At 39.0% G+C, this 22,078-nt stretch overlaps 1 protein-coding gene across 1 annotated transcript in view; it reads left to right on the forward strand.

Annotated features, from left to right (window-relative positions):
* The window catches only part of CPLANE1 (ciliogenesis and planar polarity effector complex subunit 1), a 182,135-nt gene that overhangs the window by 6,454 nt on the left and 153,603 nt on the right, over nucleotides 1-22,078 (forward strand). Inside the window, exons 5-14 of the mRNA XM_027774878.1 lie at nucleotides 720-826; nucleotides 3,373-3,529; nucleotides 3,962-4,065; nucleotides 7,351-7,533; nucleotides 11,637-11,886; nucleotides 12,052-12,207; nucleotides 13,151-13,911; nucleotides 15,125-15,333; nucleotides 16,198-16,278; nucleotides 18,391-18,555. Coding sequence (XP_027630679.1) covers nucleotides 720-826; nucleotides 3,373-3,529; nucleotides 3,962-4,065; nucleotides 7,351-7,533; nucleotides 11,637-11,886; nucleotides 12,052-12,207; nucleotides 13,151-13,911; nucleotides 15,125-15,333; nucleotides 16,198-16,278; nucleotides 18,391-18,555 — 2,173 coding nt within the window. The remainder of the gene's footprint in view (nucleotides 1-719; nucleotides 827-3,372; nucleotides 3,530-3,961; nucleotides 4,066-7,350; nucleotides 7,534-11,636; nucleotides 11,887-12,051; nucleotides 12,208-13,150; nucleotides 13,912-15,124; nucleotides 15,334-16,197; nucleotides 16,279-18,390; nucleotides 18,556-22,078) is intronic.

Consider the following 22,078-nt stretch of genomic DNA (forward strand, 5'->3'; position numbering starts at 1 on the left):
CTTACGGTATTTGGGGTTTGAACACACACGTGCCTGGTGTGAGTTTTAAGCCGCTAGGTCCAGGACTTGAACCATCGTCGAGTATGTGGGAGTACAGCGAAATAGTCATTACATCGTTTGTTGCTCCCTCATTTTATAATTTTTAACAAACTAGAATTAATGATTTAAATAAGCCATTTAATTCTCAGGAAATAAAAAATTTACTAAGAAGAAAATATTTAAAGTAGATGTTTGGTACTCTTTGTACATGAGGAAAAAACATTTTATTACTCAAGCCACTGTTGTTGGAAATTGCATTTCAAAATGTTACTGTCCCTCTACTCCTGTGGTGCCCTAATTTAAATAATATAAGATTAGTATAAAATAAGGAAAAATGAATATTTAAGAACCTTTCCAGTAAATAGCCATAATAAATAGAGGTTTGCTGCATGTGGTCACTGGAGAGACAGAGAGACAGAAAGTGAGAAATCACCCTACAGGGGAGATGGCCACACCATAGACCCTTCTCCTCCATTCTCCTCTCAGGATTTTGGCACAAACGTACACACATCAGGCATGAGTTTATGTAAATCATTGTCAACTGCGTGAGAGTTCAGCAACGTCACCATTATGCCATCTGCTTGTCCCTTGATCCCAATATGTTTAATTTGTAATGAAAAATAAATGTTTTTCGTATCTCAGGTTAATTTTATACTAAAGTATATTAAATTTATCTACAGTTATTTGGAGACTGCTGCCTATGTTCATTTACTTTTTATTCTGGGGAATGCCTGAAGATAACATTTCTAGCAATTCGGTGGCAAGAGAATGTATATACATCTACAAGGTGAGATAAACATTTTCTTTCTTATATCTGTCTCTTTTAAGATATTATCTTGTGCTGCTAATATACATAACTTTTTTTTTGGCCAGAGAAACAGAGGGAGAGGAGAAAGCACCCCCTGTGGGAAATGGTCACACTTGAATTACTTCTCCATATTTCCCTCCTTTTGAGATTTTGGGCACACACGTATATGTGCTTCATGTGTTTCTTAAGCTGCCTCATTCAGGACTCTTAACTGCATGGTTAACCATGTGGAATCTGGATGCATTTTTCACTAAGCCTTGGAACTGACCCCATATTAAGATTTTTAACTATTAATGTGAATTTCAATTTCTGAGGCTTTACAGAATCTTTTCTTCCCATCATTCACTACTAAACATTTTCCTTATGGTTATGACTTTTCTTGTTTGAAGACTATAAACGTAATGATTTTTGGGGCTGGCAGGTGGTGTGGTAGTTAAGACGCTGGACTCCCATATGGCAGACTATGGTTGAGTCTTGGACCTGGAGGCTTGCTTTCTCACTTTCCCTTTTTCTTATCTTCTCTCACTTTGGTCAAATTAAAATAACTCCCTAAATAAATAAATAAAGTTAGATAAAATAATTTAAAAAATAATTGTTTTGGAAAATAATTTAATTGAAATTTTAAAGGGACGTACTTTTTTTTTTTTTTAATGGAAAGAGACTTTTGCGATAGGGCACATGTGCTCATTGGAGAGAGAGAGATGGAAACAGAGAAAGTGAGAAATCACCCCCCAGTGGAGATGGCCATTCCAAAATCCCTTCTTCATCCTCTCAGAATTTTGGGCATGGCATGCACATGTGCCCAGCGTGAATTTTAGGCCTGTGGGTCCAGGACTCAAACCGTGGTTAGCAATGTGGGAGTCCAGCATCCCAACCACCACACCACCTGCTGGCCCCAGAGACACCCTTTTTATTTATGTATTCTTTAAAATATTCTTTAATTTTATTTATTTATGATTAGTCTTCAATTTGGACAGAGACACAGAGAGAGAGAAAGAGGGAGAAAGCAAACCACCAGGTCCAAGATTCAAACCATGGTCGGCCATGTGAGTGTCCAGTGTCTTCACCACTACCCATGCTGACCTCAAGATATACTTTTTAAATGCTCATTTAAAAAAAATTTTTTTTTTTTACGTTCTTTTCAGGAGATAAAAGGAGACAGTTATTTGTATTCTCATCATGGTTTTCATTATACTGGTATTTCTCACCCTTAGCCTTCCAGCCAGCCAGGATCACAGGCTTATGCAAACGGGTGTTGGCTTGCTTCCATTCAACCTGGAATCCAAATTCTGGTCCTCAATGTGGTTTCAGCATTGGGGAGTGGTGCGCTACTTCCTGCATCACTGTGGCTAGGCCTCAACTGTTTTTATTAATTAAGAATAGATTTATTTGGGTAGCCTATGACTTGGTGGTTAAGGTGGCTGGATCTCATAAAGCAAAAGGCCAAGTTCCACGTCTGGCAGTTTATAAACCATTTCTCCTAAAACGGGAAATGGAGATTACAGTGTGATCATCCCTCATGGATGATACTTTCTCATTTTCCCTTTCTCTCTGTCTCTGGTGAGCATATATGCCTTCAAACATGTTTGCTACAGGTCACATATGCTTGGTGCAAACAGACAGAAAGAGGGAAAGTAAGAAATCACCTCCTTAGGGGGAATGGTCACCTCACTATTCCTTCCTCATTCTCTGCTTGGAATTTGGGCATTCATATACACATGCTTGGTGTGAAAAATAGGTTTACTCTAAAAAGCCCAGTAAAACAAACAAAAAATGCATTGCATGTTTACAATGCCTAAGGAAGACTGGTAAGATGGAGTGTTTTTTTTGGTTGTTGTTATCTTTGTTTTTATTTATTTTATTTTTCCTTTTTTTTTTTTTTTTTTGAAAGATTTTTTCTTTAGGTCATGTTTGCTCACTGGAAAGAAAGAGAAAAAGCAAAAAATCACCCCTCAGAAGAGATGGCCAAGCTGTAGTCCTCTCTCTCCTCTATTCTCTCGGGATTTTGGTCACACCCACGTGTACCTGGCGTGAGTTTCACGCTGCTGAGTCCGGGACTCAAATTGTAGTCGGACAGAGCACCTTACCACTACACCACTTGCTGGTCCCCCTCTGTACATTTTTAACCCCTGTAAAAATGTTTGCTGTTATGTAGAAATGTTTGTCAAATCTTTAGTAGGAGCCAGTATATTTGGGGTTGACTGTGGAATGTGGCCTCACAAACAAAACTCTCAATACTTATCAGATAAGAACTCTTGTATTTTTAAATAGTGTTTTTATATTCTTTCTCAATAGTTTAACAAGTTTAAAGCTCTAATAATTTAATAGGTGTCATTTAGATAGAAAATGTTTAACTAACTGGCAGCTTCCCTTCTGTGTCCTGGGTGAAACTTCCAAAAGGTTACTGAGAAATCTTCTAAGTATATGTACAACTATAGGAATGATTTAATTTTTTTGTGATGGACTATATATTAATTTAAAAGTTATTATATGTCCTATTTTTAAGTATTTCATTACTGTTTTAGATCGTTGCCATTCCAAGTTCATTGGGCACAACAAAACTGTCTTCTGTGTAGTCTAACTCCTAAATGTGAATCAGTAAAATCAAGAGGAGCTTTAATTTCTGCCTTTTCAAGAGATGGCCTTACCTTGGCAATAACTCTTAATCAGAAAGACCCAAAGGTCAGTAAGTATAATTTGTCTTAGAAGTATAATCTATTATATCTATGAAAGAAGGAATTCAGTCTTGAAGAATTTTTTAAAAAATATTATCTCACGTTATTTAAATTGGTGTTTTCTAATCTAGCTTGACATCGTGGGTTGGTAAAGTTACTTAAATTAGATGCCATACATTTTGGAAGTTGGCCTTTAGAAGTGAAAAAAGGATAAGAGAAAAGGAAGGAAGAAAAGCAGAGTGGGAACTGATGGTCTTACAGTGGAGTAAGAAGAAAAGGTTTTAGGGGTCAGCATTGTCTTGTTTGTTGAGAACGATGCCTGATACATTTTAAAAATGTAATAATAGATCTCTTAAGTCAGCAGAATTTTAAGTAACAATTACGGTGTTGAATGAAACAATTTTAATGGTTTTATTGTCTTAAAAAAAAATCTTTCCAGGCAACTCAGGTATTATTTATAAATACGCTGAATTTTTCTACTCTCTATGGAAGCCTTAAAGGATGTAGTAATAAGAATCCTGTGGTTCCAGCTTCACTTATCAGGTAAGAACTTATATTTTTAAATAGTGTTTTTATATTCTTTTTCAATAGTTTAACAAGTTTAAGGCTCTAATAATTTAATAGGTGTCATTTAGATAGAAAATGCAACTTAATTTAGTACTGGTGCTTGATAATTTGTCTGAGTTTTTTCGTTTGTTTGTTTTGGCTTTTTTCTAGTATGCTAGGGTCTCACTGTGTTTGCAGTCTTCCTGCCTCAACCTCCCAGCTGGGATGACAAGTGTGTACCACCGTGCCCAGTTCCATCTCTCTCTCTCTCTTTTTTTTTTTTTGGGAGAGATTTTTACTATAGGATGCGTGCACTCGCCAGACAGACAGAGACAGACAGAGAGACAGAAAGTGAGAAATCACCCCCAGGGGGGATGGCCACGCTGCAATCCCTTCTCCTCCATTCTCCTCTCGGGATCTTGGGCATGCACGCACACGCGCCCGGCGTGAGTTTTAAGCCACCGGGTCCAGGACTTGAACCACGGTCGACTACGTGGGAGTCCAGCGACATAGCCATTACGCTAACTGCTGGTCCCTCTCTCTCTTTTTTTAAATTTGTTGGTATTTATTTATTTATTTTAGAGATTTTTGCTATAGAGCGTGTTTGCTTGCCAGAGAGATAGAGAGAAAGAAAGTGAGCAATCATCCCCCCAGGCGGGAGGGCCACGCCACAATCCCTTCTTCTCCATTCTCCTCTCAGAATATTGGGCATTCATGCACATGTGTCTGGTGTGAATTTTAAGCTGCTGAGTCTAGGACTCGAACCATGGTCAACTACATGGGAGTACAGTGATGTAACCATTATACCATTATACCATCTGCTGGTCTCAGATATTTATTTATTTTTAAATTTTGACCAGAGAGATAACAAGAAAGTGACAAAGTAAGCCACCAGGTCTGGGACTTGAACCATGGTTGGCCATGTGGGAGTCCAACACTTTAACCAACATGCCACCTGTTGCCCTTCCCCTCCCACTTCTTTTTTAAACAGAGTCTTATTTTGCCTAAATCCTTCATCCTTAGCCACCCCTAGTTGCTTGGATTAAAAACACAGCATGCCTGACGGTAAGGTTGGGTGGTGAATCAAACCTAGGCCTCCCATGTGGTCCCAGCCTGTGGACCATGGAGTCTTTTTTTTTTCTTTATTGGAGAGTTTTTTTTTTTTTTTTTTTTGTTGTGGGGGGGGGGGTTCGCCAGAAAAAACGAGAGAGAGAGAGAAATCCGCTCCACCCTCCTCCCCCTCACCCTCCAGGGGGATAGCCATGCCACAATTCTTTCTCCATTCTCTTCTCAGGATCCTGGGCATGCACACACATGCGCCCAGTGTGAGTTTAAGCCGCCAGGTCTGGGACTCGAACCGCGGTCAACTACATGGGAGTTTAGTGACATAGCCATTACGCTAACTGCTGGTCCCAGGACCATAGAATCTTAAACAGCATGTACCATTGCAATTGGGCCTGTGTTTGTTAAGTTCTTTTTTTACTTTTGCAGAGGGCATGTATGTTCACTGAAGACAGAGAGAAAAGGAGAGAGACTGAAGGAGGGGGAGAGCGGGAAAGTGAGAAAGCTCTCCATATAGTGTACGATTTTGCCACAGTCCCTTCACCACCTTCTCCCTCCTTTAGGGATTTTGGTCATGCACGCACATGTGCCTGGTATGTTTCTTGAGCTGCTGGGTCTGGAACTCAATGTGGAAATCCAGCTCACTTAATTAACCAGGTCACAGGCTGGTTTTGTATATGATTCATTCTAAATTTTGCTTAATGTAAGAAAAGCCTAAATACTCTAAGAAAAGGTCTGGTGGTGTGGAAGATAAACAGACTTTTCTCTAATTCATTTCTATGTCTTCTTAGGAGGAGCAGAATCATGAATAGGTTGAGATATATTGGGCTTAATTGGAGAGACTGAAATGCAAAGCCTGGATGGGAAGACTCATTTACTCAAGGAGGCTGGGGTGTTTATAGCCTTTTAAACAAAGATGGTGTCCTTGACATATGGATCAGCACCCACGTGGGTGGTTGCATATGAACTCCCCAGGACCTATGTGGGGGTTGTAGAGTAGGAAGATATATTTCTTCTTCCTTTTCGGAATACTTTTCCATGCCATTTCCAGAATTTTCTAGAGCTTTTCAGGTCCATCTATCCCTGCTTCTTTATTTTCTTTCCCTCCTCAAACGTTTCCATCTAAAGTGATTATTGGTTCCAGTTCAGTGGTCTGTTTGACTTAGAGTGGCCATCATTTTCATTAGGGAAGAGTTACTTTTGTTCTTATGAAACATTAATATTGCCAGATAGTTAAGTAGTTATACCAGCTTTAGGAAGAGGGACAGTCTGCTGCTGAATGGGACTCTTCACAAGTTACAGAGAGGATGAACATTACCTCAAAATCTGTCAGTAGATCTTGGTTGTGGACTTCAGTAGGATTAAAAATTATTCTAATTAGAATGTGAGGGCTGGTCCCATAGAGCAGTCATTAAGCACTCTGCTTAGGGAGCTGTATCCCACGTGGAGCTGGATCTCACACGACCTACTGCTGTTTAAGGTCTGGCTCTGGTGCCTTAAAAAATATACCAGGTGCATGTGTATACATGATCAGGATCCTGATGGGATAGAAAAATGGAGGAAAAAGGATTATAATTTGACCATATGTCATTGGGGAATGCTCTCTCTCTGTCTGGTAAGCACACACTCTTTGTCTACTAGAAAAATTTTGAGTACCAGCAGGTGGCGCAGAGCTTAAGGCTGTTCCATCCCACATGGCCAACTAAGCAGTGAGAGTCCTGGACCCCGCAGATTCAAAATCACACCCAGCACATGTACGTTTGTACCCCAAATCCCAAGAGGAGAATGGAGAAAGGGATTGCAGCATGGCCATCCCCTATGTGGGGGGATGATTTTTCACTTTCTCTCTCTCTCTCTTCCTCTGTCACTCTCTGGCAAACACACATGTCCCATAGCCCCCTAAAAAATTGTTATGGTTGTTATTGTTTAAAAATCTGAGTTAACTAAACAGCTCAACTCTTTAGGGAATGTTTTCATTTTCTGAACTGTTTATGAATCTAAATAAAGTCCTAATTGTAATATTGTTACAGCAGATGTTAGTGTGCAAACTCCTTTTTTTCTAGCAAGTAAAATTCATACAATGTATGTGGGAAATTGCCGACTATCCATTATTTTGCCCTTATTTTTTGAAATGTCTCACTTCTGGATGTAGCCCATTATTAATTTCCAAACACATTGGAGAGGATCCTTTCTGAACTTGTTGTCTCTTGCTTTTTCTAGGTCTTATTGGGTTGGTGACATCAGCTGGACTCATCACGGTCTTTTTCTGGCTTGTGTGTTAAAACGTGGTTCTCTGGTTTTATTAACCTCTCAAGGTGAATTGCTAACATTAATTACATTTGGTTGCTCCATAGAATTTGGGCCAGCAGAATTTATTCCTCTTCATCCACTAATAACATATAGGTGAGACATTTGAATTTCATTTACAGAAGTTTTTCTCTTTTCTGTTACTTTTTTAGTATATATTTTTGAAAGTATTTTTATCTTTCAAGTTGTCTTATTTTTTCTTTGAGTCTATCATCTCAGTATCTGTTTCTTATTTATAGTTTTCTTCTATTTTTTTTTTTTTGTGGCCTAATCCTGGTGACAATTTGACATTGTGATTATGTAAGTACAAACTATTTAAATATTCAGTAGAACTAAAAATTTTGATTTTTGGTGTCAAAGTTAATAGAAGTATGGTGTAACATTTGTTGTTATAAAAGGATAACACTTAGATAAATGAATAACTCAATATTATCTTGACATAGGCCAGCCTGTGACCTGGTGATTAAGGGAGCTAGGTTCTGGGACCAGCAGTTAGCGTAATGGCTATGTCGCTGGACTCCCATGTAGTCGACCATGGTTCGAGTCCTGGACCCGGTGTCTTAAAACTCACGCTGGGCGCGTGTGCGTGTGTGCCCAAGATCCCGAGAGGAGAGTGAAGGAGAAGGGATTGCGGCGTGGCCATCCCCTCTGGGGGGTGATTTCTCGCTTTCTGTCTCTCTGTCTCTCTCTGCCTGTCTGGCGAGCGCACGCGCCCTATAGCAAAAACCTCTCAAAAAAAAAAAAAAAGAAAAAACAAAACAAGTTTGAATCCCAGATCAAGCAGTTTTAGAAATATGTTGCGCATGTGTGCATGCATGTGCATGCCCATAATCTTGAAAGGGAGGAGAGAAGGGATTGAGGTTTGACCAAGAGTGCTTTTTCATTTTCTCTCTCTTTATCTTTCTCTCTGACCAGGACACATGCCCTTTGGCCAAAATTAAAAAAAAAAAAAAAAATCTTGACTAATGCTTTTATCTACTTTTGCCTCTAAGCTAAAAAGATAGAAGACTTTAAAACTTAGCCATATTGTAATTTTTGTTTTTATAAATTTTTGCCATTGGGCTCCCATGCTTACAAGAGAGACGTAGACAAAGGGAAAGTGAGAAATCGTCCCCAGGTGAGATGGCCCTGCTGCAAACCCTCATCCTCCATTCTCTCAGGATTTTGGACATGCACGGGCAAGCCATCGAGTCCGAGACTTGAAGGCAGACTTGGCCATGTGGAATCCAGCACTTTAACCACCACACCACCTGCTGGCCCTGCCACATTATAATTTTTAATTATAAAATGAGGTCGCAGTCTGGCTTTGGAATAAAGACAGATCAAGATTTAAATATCAGTTCCCTTACTTACTAGTTGTATGACATAGAGTTAGTTATTTATCAAGCCTCCATTTTTTAAAAACTGAAATGAGTATAACAGTAATTATCTCTTAAGGTTGAGGGAATAACATAAGATAATACATAATTAAAAATTACTTAGCATAGTTCTGGCATAAAGCAAGTGCTCGGTATTTGTTATCATTGATGTTAATCATATTATATGTTGCTGGATGCATGTACACAGCTGTTTACAAGATAGAAAAATCAGGAAAGACCTTGAAACTGATTGGTTCTCTTGGCTTATAGAAAGGAAACTGAGGTGGAGTGTGTCCTTGGTTATGCATAGCAAAATATGCCACGCTTAATTTTCAGCAGTATGCTTATAGAAAAATTGATCACTTCCTGCACTAAAAGTATTTTTTTCTTTATATTGTCCAGTCAGTAATTGAATGGAATTTTCTCACATTCTCCTTTATAATTATTATTTGGGGCCTTTCAAAGTTAATAGCTTTTTTTCTGAACACAAAAGTAATATACATTATTTTCAAAAATAAACTTAAATCAAATGTTATAAAACTAAGTAATTTGGTCAACAAAAAGCCTTTAAATCTTATACTTCAGCAATTACTAGCACTTTAATATTTTAAAATATTCACATACCACTTATAATAGTAATATTAGTTTCTTTTTTTAAAAACTATAACTTAGGGGTCAGCAGGTAGTTTGGTGGTTAAGGGCACTGAACTCTCACTTGGCTGACCATGGTTCAAGTCCTTGACCTGGTGGCTTGTTTCCATCTCTCCCACTCTGTCCCTCTCCGGTCAAATTAAAATAAATAAATAAAATAAAATAAAATAATTATTTAAAAAAACCCTATAAATTCTATGATGTATGCCTTTACCATTTTGCATTTTTTAAAGATTTATTTATTTAATTTTACTTGTTATTATTATTTATCTTTTAATTTGACCAGAAGGAGACAAAGTGAGAAAGCAAGCTGCCAGGTCTAGGACTTGAACCACGGTTGGCCATGTGAGAGCATAGCATAGCATCTTTACTACCACACAACCTGCTGGCCCCATTTTGCATTTTTTTAGACAGGGTCTGACTGTCATGGACCTTCTGCCTTAGCCTCTTGAATAGCTGGGACCACAGACATACACCAACACACATTTCTCTTTCTTTTTTTTTAAGAGAGAGATTTTTATTATAGGACACATGCACTCGCTGGAGACACAGAGAGAAACAGAGACAGAAAGCGAGAAATCACCCTCCAGCGGGAATGGCTATGCTCCAATCCCTTCTCCTGCATTCTCCTCTTGAGATCTTAGGTGCACATGTACCTGCGTCTGCAGCAGTTTTAAGCCACTGGGTCTGGGACTCGAATTGTGGTCCACTACATGGGAGTCCAGCGACATAACCATTACACTATCTGCTGGTCCCACTCTGTGCTCTTTTTTAAACAGGATTTCACTTTGTTGCCCAGGCCAGCCTCAAGCTTTTGATCCTAAGTACCTGGGATTAAAGATCAGCATAACCAGCCTTCAGGTTGGACTGGGAATTGAACTTGGGCATTCTGTGTGGTTTTTGACTGAAGAGCATTTCATCTTGGCAGAACCAGTCTGCTCTTTTGATTTAATAGTATATCTTATTATTATTTTTCAATTGCTAGAGGGCATGTGCACTTACCAGAGAAAGAAGGAAAAAGCACCCCTCAGTGGGGCGTGGTCATGCCACAGTCCCTTCTCCTTCATTTCTCTGTCCTATCAGGATTTTGGGGATACACACACACACACACACACCTGGTATTTGTTCAAGCTGCGGGGGCCAAGATTTGAACTGTGGTTGGCTACGTAGGGCGGCTCCATCCACACTAAGCTATGGGGCCAGCCTCTAACAGTTTATCTTACACATCTTTCTATGTCAGACATTATGTTTGAATGGTTCTGCAGATTTCTGTGGCCTGTACATTCTGTAATACATTCTATAATAATCAAATTCCTATGTTTAGCCATTTTGCTAATAAAAGAAAAATCTACAGTTGATGGGTTTCCTAACCAGAAAAAAAAAATTACAGTGTATTTTGATGATTTGTACCCTTTATATTTATAAAGTCCCAAACTTTGTAAGCTGCGACATTAAGTAATCAGAATCTGGAATACCATGATAGCAATACGTACATTTCTAAGGAAATACCATCACATTTAATGTTAAATTGATAAAATTTTACTCACCACCATCTTCCTTCTCAGTTTCTTTTCTTTCTCCTTAATAACAGTTATACTGATAGCTCACAATTAACTGTCTTCCTACAGAACTCACATGTATATGTATGAGGGGAAGTTAACTATTCTTTTTTTTTTAGAATTATTTTATTTAACTTTATTTATTTATTTATTTGTTTGTTTGTTTATTTTTAATTTGACCAGAGAGGGACAGAGTGAGAGAGAGAGGGAGAGAGAGAGAGAGAAAGTGAGAAAGCAAGCTGTCTGGTCTGGGACTCAAACCACCATTGGCCATGTGGGAGTCCAGCGCCCTTAACTACCATGTCATCTGCCAGCCCCGATTTAACTCTTTTTAATAGTAAAGATAACCACCTTAGTTTTTTTCCCTGTAATAGATTGTTAAGTTAAAAATAAAACATAGAAATCATTTAGGAAAAAAAGTAAAAAACTTGTAAACCTGTATAGTATTTAATCATCATGTTATGTTTTCCTGAAAGATACATATTTAATGTTTTTATATTTTTCATCTGTTTGCTTTTTTCATCATTCTGTAACTTTTGTTATTTTTAGGAGTTTTTTGGGGGATAACTATTATTGTTTACTTTAAGAGTTTTCTTAAACTAATTTTTGAATTTTAATGTTTGCTTGCTAGACCACAGCAATATACATTTCAAGATTCAAATAATTCTTTAGACTCATCAGCTTCTGATAATGATCCCATGAGACAGAGATTTTCTATAAAAGCACATTCACGGTTCCCATACCTCATTATATCTGACGGATACATGATCACAACTCTTCGATTTATTGATAACCTATCTCCATCCATGCTTATGAGATCACTTCTACTTGATTCAACCCAGAGACTTGAGAAAACATATCAAAGTATAATATCGTCTAAGGTATAGTGCCTTTTTTATCATGATAAAAGTTACTTTCTTGTTTTTTCAAATGCAAAGCTATACTAACAGTAACGTTCTTGACTTGTGTATAATTATTATTTATAGAGTTTTATTGTTTGTAATAAAATTAAAGTTTTGCTTTTGGAAATCTTTGATCTTTTATAGCCAAAAGGAAAAGGCCTGAATTTGCAATCACTGGATTCTCTTAGGTCTAGCCTGTTAAAACATCAAAGAAATGAAAATTCAGCTGATTTCACCATTCCCCGATTCCTGCAGGCAGAAGAAGCAACAAATTTAAATGAGGACACAGCAGATTTTCAGGTACTTCATAGCACTGTTACTTTGAACCATTTACATATTGACTTTATTCTAAGAAATATATTTTATCGCTTGTTAATGAGAAGAGACATTTGAGAACACCAAAGTAATTCTACTCTCCCCCCACCCCCCACCCTCCCCCTATTAGAGGGTGTGTGCACTTGCCAGACAGAGGGCAAGAGAAGGCACTTTCAAGTGGGGCATAGTCACACCTCAATTCATTTTCTTCAGTTTCTCCATTCCATCAGGATTTTGAGCATACATGCACACAACACAGACACCGGGCATGTTTTTTGTTGTTGTTCCCATAGGGCATGTGTGTTTACTGGAGAGAAACAGAGAAGGAAAGTGAGAATCACCCTCAGGGGGAATGCTATGGCACAATCCCTTCTCCATTCTCCTCTCAGGATTTTGGGTATACATGCAACACGTGCCTGGCATGATTTTCAAGCCACTACTTCTGGAGCTCAAACCACAATCAACTATGTGGGAATCCAGCCACCTTAACCACCACACCATGTGCTGACCCCATAGCTGACATGTTTTTCATACCTCTGGGGCTGGGATTTGAAATATGGTTAGCTATGTTGGCTCCAGCTCCATATACAGGGCACTTACTTAAGTTTTACGATATCAGGCCAGCTATTCTTTAGCAATTTTTTTTTTATATTAAACTTTATTTAAATTTTCTATGAGAGCAAAAGAGACAGAAACAGGCACTTCCATCAAGGTCTTCACACTGTTCTTCTCCCTCAGTTTTAGCTGGTCTGGATCACAGGTGTGCATGCATGCCTGGTGTGCTCAGGGAGGTCCCAGGACATGAATCCAGGTCTTTCCATGTTTGTCCTGTTGCAGTACTGCTGTACCACTGCCTAGTCTGAAAGTGATTCTACTTATAAGGTATTAAATGGTACTAAGTGTGATTTTGTTTTCCTTCTCGTTTTAGGAATTTGAAGCAGAAGAAACTAGTGAAGGGAAATATTTTCCAAATAGTTTGTTTCCTTTTTGGAACCAAAAAAATCCAATGTCTAGTACTGTGAGGGAAGGAAGATTGGAATTTTCATCTATGTTTGATACGATACATGCAAAGGATGATTCTGAAGAGACAGATAGAACCATTACGGAACTACATTCTATCCAGAAAAATCTACTTGCAGCATGGACTGTAGGCATTTCAAAAAATGTAACAGAAAGAAGTTTAATGTTAAATTACACAGTAGTTTGCATTACTCATTTTTTTTACATTCTTCAGTTTATAAAATGTCCTTTCCCCAAACTTGACCATTTTTTAACCAAGAGCCCAAGACATAATGCATGGATACTTTGTATCTTTCAACTTTTTCATCAGTGTTTGTCTATCCAGTACTGGGATATGAGATACAAGCAAGATTTGAGACATTTGATAAAGCTAACATCAAACACCATACAGCTTTTGCTGACTCAGCAACAAAAGGATCAGTTCTTAGAAAAACTTTTAGCCTGTTTTTACTTGCTTGAAATGGTAGTTGGCAGCTTAAATAGAATCTACAGTCTTCAGCATGAAGTTATTTCAGCATCAGCTGATGGCAGTAAAACAACAGATCAAGACTCAATGGTGATACCTATTCTTCAGATGGTCCAAGACAATGGTTCTGAGGAAGATTGGTCTTGGGACTTACCTCCCAAACGTCATCCTCAAATAAGTCTTGTTCAACAGCCGGGATATAGGTACAATTACTTTTATATTAGGATACCATTAGCATTATAGATTTTTTACTTTAAAAAAGCCCTATAATTTTTTTTTTTTTGGGGAGGTTTTTTTTTTTTTTTCATAGGGTGCGTGTGCTCGCCAGCCAGACAGAGAGAGACAGAGAGACAGAAAGCGAAAAATCACCCCCCAGGGGGGATGGCCACACCGCAGTCCCTTCTCCTCCATTCTCCTCCCGGGATCTTGGGCACGCACAAACACGTGCTTGGCGTGAGTTTTAAGCCACCGGGTCTGGAACGCGAACCGTGGTCGACTATGTGGGAGTCCAGTGACATAGCCATTACACTAACTGCTGGTCCCCCCCAAAAAACTATAATTTTCCATACTGTATAACTCATCTTTCTTTTTTCTTTTTTTTTTTTTTTCTCTATACTATGTGCCCTTTGTAAGAGGGAGTGAAAGTGAGAAATTAACCCCCTCCCAGGGGAATGGCCATACTGCAATCCCTTCTCTTTAAGTCTCTTCTTGGGATTTTGGGCACACATGCACAAGTGCCAGTGTGATTTTAAACCGTCAGGTCTGGGGCTCAAATCATGGTTGGCCAGCCCTTCTAATTAACCACCACAACACCTGCCAGCTCTGACATGGGTTATGTTTGATAGGGTCTTGTCATGTCATGATCCTCCTGCCCAACCTCCCAGTTAGCAAGGACCACAGGCACGTGCCACTCTGCCTCTTGTATGGCCTCAGCCACCATGCAAGTGGCACCTTCTGCTTGTGTCACTGCCAACTAGTCCTATTACTCTTTTTTTTTTTTTTTTTTGGAGAGGTTTTCGCTATAGGCACATGCGCTCGCCAGACATACAGAGAGAGACAGAAAGCGAGAAATCACCCCCCAGGGGACATGGCCATGCCACAATCCCTTCTCCTCCATTCTCCTCTCGGGATCTTGGGCACACATGCACACGTGCATGGTGTGAGTTTTAAGCTACTGGGACGCGAACCGTGGTCGACTACATGGGAGTCCAGCGACATAGCCATTGCGCTAACTGCTGGTCCCTTACTCATTTTTTTGATCATTGGACTTTGTACTATATTTAAACCTGTTCAGTTTGTAAATATGTTATTACATCAGTGAAGAACACAGGCAAAACAATAGGCTAAGACGGGGACTAAACTAGTTCTTAATACTAGTCTGAATTTGTTTTGATGATTACCAAATTCTGTATGCAGGTTGGTTGTTCTCTGGAGAGTATTATACAAAAAAACTTTATGGTATCAAGCACAATTAAGTCGAAGAGTTCCTGAAGGTGACACACAGTTAACTGACAAGATGACACATGAAGCATCTACTGTGAAGTCCCTGTTATGTCATATACAGGCTTACTTACAGGCTGCTGGAGATTGCTTGAATCAAACCTTGTATCTTAAATCTATTGATGGTCAGTATTAATTTCTATCCCCATGAATAAGGGATACAGTTAATGGGTCTTTGATTTTGTTTTATTTTATTTTTGATTGCCATAGGGTGCATGCTTTAACCAGAGAGGAACAGAAAGAGAGAAAGATGGGATGTGGTCACACTACTGTCCATTTCTCTATCCTACTGAAATTTTGGATGTATGTGCACATGCCCTGGCATGTTTTTCAACCTACCAGGGGCAGGATTTGAACTGTGGTTGGTCATTTAGGAGCCATCTCCCCTAACCACTAGTCTAGAGGATCCAGGGCTGGCCCTGGACTATGCTTAAGGGAGCTGGATCCCATATAGGATGTTTTAAAATTATTATTTTTTTTAAAGTTGGTTGCAATTGTTTGTTTTCCAAAATAATTTTAACTGAGATGTATGCACTGAATTTTAAAGTAAAAATTTTTTTCAGACAGTTGCCACCTGGCAGTCTGCCCACCCTAGAGTCTTTTGGGTGTATTTCCTTTCTTTCCCATTAAATCTTCTTTTCTACCTTAAAAAAAAAAATTCAGTGTTTGCTATGGGGTATGTACACTTACCAGAGAAAGACAGAGACAGAAACAGAGAGAGAGAGAGAAAGTGAGAAATCACACCCTGCCCCTGCTTCCCCCAGGGAGGATGGCCACCCTATAATCTCTTCTACTCCATTTTCCTCTCAGAATTTTGGGCACGCTCACATGCAACCAAGGTGGTTTTTCAAGCCACCGGCTCTGGAACTTGAGCCGTGTTATGGTCCTTGTGGAATCTAGCATCTTAACCTCTATGCCACCTGCTGGCCCTGAAGTAAATTGTTATAATATGATTAACTGTGTCTAACTGCTGGTTAACAACTTCCTAGGAGAGGAGTGTTTCCTATTAGGATCATATGAAAAGTCTGTTCAACTGTGGAAGAAGGCTCTACAGGAAATTCAAGAGAAAGGTAGGAGAATGTTAAAAAATAATATGTGCCATACTAATGGTAGAAACAGTTTAACTTGCCACAAAGCTCAAGAGTAATTCCAGATTTTACAGTGCTCACAATATTTTAATGCCCTAATAGAGTACGTTTTATAGGCAACTTGACTGTGAGAAATACTTGGAATTTGTAGCACAAAGAATTTTTTTCAGTGATCTATCAGTATGTCTCCTCCTGTCACCATTTTTATTTTGGTTTGTGATGAAACTGCATCTGATGGTTGATATAGGAAAAATGATATTTAAATCTTAGATATTTAGAGAGATTGGAAGTATCTAAATGGGAAACCATAGGTTGAATAGTTCATCATCTACTTACAGGCTTAGAGAAACATGGAACTAAGCCTCTTTACCCTTTGATTAGCTCGAAGAATTTCCTGACAATTTAACATATTGTCGGGTTAAGTATGAGGTACATGGAGATTTCGGTAAGGATATAGTGGTGTGAATTCTAGAAACTGGTGATAGATTTTATGATACAGGGCTGATGAGGGTGTGACTGAGATAGCAGATAGCCTCAGATGGTAATCTGGGAGTTGTAATAAAACGTAATCAATTATTATATTTATTTCCTGACTATTGTGTCTGTGTATGCTTTATTAATTCAGCTATTAGGGCATTGGGAAAGTCGTGAGTATTTTTCTGTGCAGAAGTGTGTCATGACTTTCCTGACGACCCAATACTTACAGTATTTATCGAGTACCTGTATACCCAGCACTCTGCTAGGCACTAGTATGACTAGATAAGAAACTTTGCACCCAGGCTGTACAAGATCACTCTTCTCATTGCCTGGTAGGTGCTAGAGGAGCACAGAAAGGCAGCTGGAGTACAAACATCGGTCGGGAAAGCCTAGAGGTGCTGCCATTGAAAACTAGGTAGAAATTGGCCAATTAATGTAGAGAGAGTAGTTTAACAGAGAATATATAGCATTTTAAAACAAAATAGCCCGAGAAACTGGCAGGCTGGTAAATTGCAGGTAGTTTAACAACTAGATTAGGTGATAATATGTATATGATATTGGAGATGGAATGGTGAGAGCCAAAGTGCGAGGTAGAACAGCTGATGAGGGAAAGTCTTGTCTGGCATGCCAAAGCATTAAGATTTTTATTTTGAAGACAGCGGGATCAGTTAAGACACTTTATGTAGGAAAGGGACCTGTTCAAATACATATAGGCCGTACAGATAGATCACTTGGGGGGGGGGGGGGGCAGGTGGAGGTTAAGCAGTGGGGGGGGGGGGGCTGCAGATGGCATAATCTGGGTGTATTGTAACCACAAATAAAACTGAAGTTTTTGTGTTCAGTAATAATGGGTAAGAGAGGCAACTAGTATCTTAGTCCTAAACACCCCTTCTTTTTTTTTTTGGAGAGATTTTTGCCATAGGTCACATGCACTCCCCAGTGACACAGAGATATAGAAAGTGAGAAATCACTCCCCAGGGGGATGTCCACACTGCAACCCCTTCTCCTCCATTCTCCTCTCGAGATCTTGGGCACACATGCACACGTGCCCGGCGTGCATTGTAAGCCACTGGGTCTGGGACTCAAACCACAATCAACTGTGTGGGAGTCCAGTAACATAATCAGTACATCTTCTGCTGGTTCCTAAACACCCTTCATTTAAAGCAGTTGTCAGGGGCTCCTGTCTTGTGGATAATTGTTCCTTCTCCTTCAGTAAATCTTTGTAACCATATTTTTGACTTATGCATGATTCCTTGGGGGTTTTGTGGCATGTTTCCTCAGTTTTATACCACATGTACATGAGGTAGAGGTCATTAGTGGAACTTAGTGCTGAGATGATGAGAATTTGCAGTTTGGAGAAAATCTTAGTCATCCTAGGGATAATGAAGGAAAATAAAGTTCAGAATTTAAAATGAAAAAGAACGAAGTATTGGTAACCTGTTTTCTCAAAATAGATTTCTTATTGAAGTATAAAATAGATATAGAAAAGTTTGCATGCGTGTACAACTTGGTGAGTTTCCACAAGTTTTGCACTCCTGTCTCCTAGCACCAGACTAAGAGCATTCCCATTCCCTTCCTGACATGTTTCTAAGAGAACCTAATTCTTCCTTGTTTCAGGAGGAAGAAGGGCATGTTTTCTTCAGATACGCTATTATCTTTCGCTCTTATACTGCCACCTTTATAGCTATAACTTAAATGATGCTCAAGGATTGTGTGATCAGCTAGTAAGAGAAATACTGGTGTTGTCCCGACTGCCTGTGAAAGAAAATGAAGACTGTGCAGGTATACTTCTTTTAAAAAATTAGTATATTTAATCTTGTTAATTGTATTTATAGGTTTAGGAATGAAATTACTTATACATTCAATTTGGTTGCTCTGCCTCTATGGTGACTAAGTTATATTACAATATATTTTAGATTATCTTCTTCTTAATAGCATGGATCATATTGTTTTGTTTTGTTTTGATATGAGGATCCTTAGGGATTAACAATAATGACCTTCTGAACTAATATAATTGTTTTCTTGTAGCCATATTTGTTGGACATAATATCAGGTACTGGGGCTAGCAGATGGCATGGTGCTTAAGGCATTAGACTCCCACATGGTTCAACATAGTTTGAGTCCCATATCTGGTGACTTGCTTTCTCACTTTCCTTCTCACTCTCTTTCTGTTTCTGTCTCTCTCTGGTGAGAGCATGTGCTTCGTAGCAAATTTTAAAAATAATAATGATAAATAAAATTAAATAAATAATTCTAAAAAATTAGGTACCCAAATGCTTTTTTCTGAATATATTCATATTTTTCTTTAATTCTTGCTTTAAAGTAGCTTAGTAAAGGCATCAAACTTACTTTTTATTAGAATTATTTAATTTAATTTTATTTATTTACTTACTTATTTTAATTTGACCAAAGATGGACAGAGCAAGGAGAAAATCAAGCCACCAGGTTTGGGTCAGCCATGTGGGAGTCCAGTGTCCTTAGCCACCGCATCACCTGCTGACCCCATGAAAATTACTTCCTAAACTATTCTGAGTCTTTCTCTTCTTTAATTCTAAAATACTGCAAATTATCTGGGTTCCTTTTTCCAAGGATATGTATTAAGCAATTGGCCCAGCCTGCTGCAGTGTGATGACTGGAGCCATATGGGAAGATTCCCGTCAACAGGAACATGCCTGTGATCCTTGCTGGAGGGAGAAGGAGGCATGACAGGGTACTGCTAGGGGCCAGTCTCTCTCATGAAGTAAACAAATATATAAATAAACTTTAAAAAATTAGCTAAGCAATTATCAGAGGCAAAAGTGTATATGAAAGAACACATAAAATATTTGTAATGGTTATAGGTGAAAGACTATTAGATGTACATGATATATATGAGTTAATCTAAAAGGCCTAGTATATCAGAATTTTCTAAAGGGAGTCCTTACTGACTTCATTCTTTATCATTTTAGCCACTATTTGTAGTTTTCTTTTTTTTTAAGAGCAATTTTTGCTATAGGGCACATGTGCTCCTTGGAGAGATAGAGACTGAGAGACAGAAAGCTAGAAATCACCCCCACGGGAGGATGACCACACCACGATCCTCCACTCTCCTCTCAGGATCTTGAGCACACATGCACATGCTCCTGGCGTGAGTTTACGCTGCCGGGTCCGGGATTCAAACTGTGGTTGTTGGCATCCCCACCAAGGTCCCATGATGTGAACCCAGGACCTTTTCCATGTTGGTCTAGTTGCAGTACCATTGTGCCAGCACTCTGATTTATAGCTTTATATTTTTTTCTTTAAGATTTTTGCCATAGGGCACATATGTTTACCAGAGACAGAGAGAGACACTGAGAGGGAGGAAACACCCCTGAGGGGGGGATGGCCATGATGAAATCTCTTTTCGTCCATTCTCTTCCTGAGATATCACGTGCCTGGCATGATTTTCAAGCCACCAAGTTCAGGACTTGAACTGCTCCTGGCCATGTGGGAGTCCAACACCTTAATACCATCTGTTGGCCCCTTCCTTTGAAGTTTTTAAAATAATTCATCATAGAAGTTATACATTTTTTTTATAGCAGTTGCCAATGTATTCTTTTTTTTTTTTTTTGGGGGGGTTTTCCCTATTGGGGCGAATTTTTGGAGAGGTTTTCGCTATAGGGCGCATGCGCTCGCCAGACAGACAGAGAGAGACATAGAGTCAGAAAGCAAGAAATCACCCCCAGGGGGGATGGTCACGCCGCAATCTTTTCTCCTCCATTCTCCTCCTGGGATCTTGAGCACGCATGCACACGTGCCCGGCGTGAATTTTAAGTCACCGGGTCTGGGACGTGAACCGCGGTCGACTATGTGGAAGTCCAGTAACAGCCATTACGCTAACTGCTGGTTCCCTTGCCAATGTATTCTTAAGTTGTTTTCAGTAATAATTTTTATGGTTTAAACATTAGTTAGTTTGCAATTTTGTGCAATGCTTTCTATGGAAACTCCTTATTCTCCTGACAGATCTTGGGCAAGTGCTAGAAGCAATCAAATAATCTAAACTTACAGCAAATGATTTGTGAGTAATCAAAATTCTTTGCCAAGGCCTATTGCTTAACTGAAACACAAGGAAAAAAGATTCAAATACTATTATTCCTTACTCCAAACTGGCTTGATATTTGTGATGATGAGGGAAAGCATTCACAAAAATGCTATTTTTTCCTCTCATTCAATCTTAAATAAGTTAAGGGGAAAAGTTAATATGCTAATAATATCAAACTCTTTAAGTGGCATGATTATAAAATACTCTTCCAATTCAACTATTCTCTTCTTTAACAGAGCAGGTTACCTCTTTTCAGCAGAATTATTTGTAATGAAATGCAGTAGGGCTGACCTCAGTTGACTAACCATTACCACTGCCATGAATAATTTCCCTTCCTTGGGACCAGCAGTTAGCATAATGGCTGTGTCGCTGGACTCCCACGTAGTCGACCACAGTTTGAATCCTGGACCCAGTGGCTTAAACTCAGGCCGGGTGTGTGTGCATGCGTGCCCAAGATCCCGAGAGGAGAATGGAGGAGAAGGGATTGCGGCGTGGCCATCCCCCCTGGGAGGTGATTTCTCGCTTTCTGTCTCTCTGTCTTTCTCTGTCTGTCTGCTGTCTGGCGAGCGCACGTGCCCTGTAGCAAAAACCTCTTCAAAAAAAAAAAATTTCTCTTCCTTGTTAATTTGTATAATCATTAAAAGGGTGAACTTCCAAAAAAAAAAAAAAAGAAGTAATACATACTCATTTTAGACAATGTTTGGAATATAGAAAAATATATGTTAACTGCTTTTGGTCTGGGGCCTTTCAGTACATATATAGTTGATCCTCATATCTGTAGGTACTGCATCTGTGGTTCAGCCAACCTCAGATTGAAAATGTGTTGTTGCTGATGTGTAGTATGTAGTTTAGGTCTATGATGGTTACACAGCATCTACACTGAACATTTCATGTATATACTACATTTTATATGAGGGACTTGAGCATTTGCAGGTTTCAGTATCTGGAACCAATCCCCCCAGATGCCAAGGCACAACTATATATGCATATGTGTATATTATCAGAGTTGTACAATCTATTTTGCAATTTTTTTTTTAAGAGATTTTTGCTCTGGGGCATGTGCGCTCACTGGAGAGACAGAGACGGAAAGCGAGAAATCACACCCCAGGGGAGATGACTATGCTGCAATCCCTTCTCCATTCTCCTCTCTGGATTTTGGACATGTACACACACTTGCCTGGTATGAGTTTTTTTTTTTTTTTTTTTTTTTTTTTAAAGAGTTTTTTTTTATGGAGTGGGACTCTC

This window comes from Tupaia chinensis, unplaced genomic scaffold (genome assembly GCF_000334495.1).
Source record: "Tupaia chinensis unplaced genomic scaffold, TupChi_1.0 Scaffold000489_1, whole genome shotgun sequence".
Classification (NCBI taxonomy): Eukaryota; Metazoa; Chordata; class Mammalia; order Scandentia; family Tupaiidae; genus Tupaia; species Tupaia belangeri.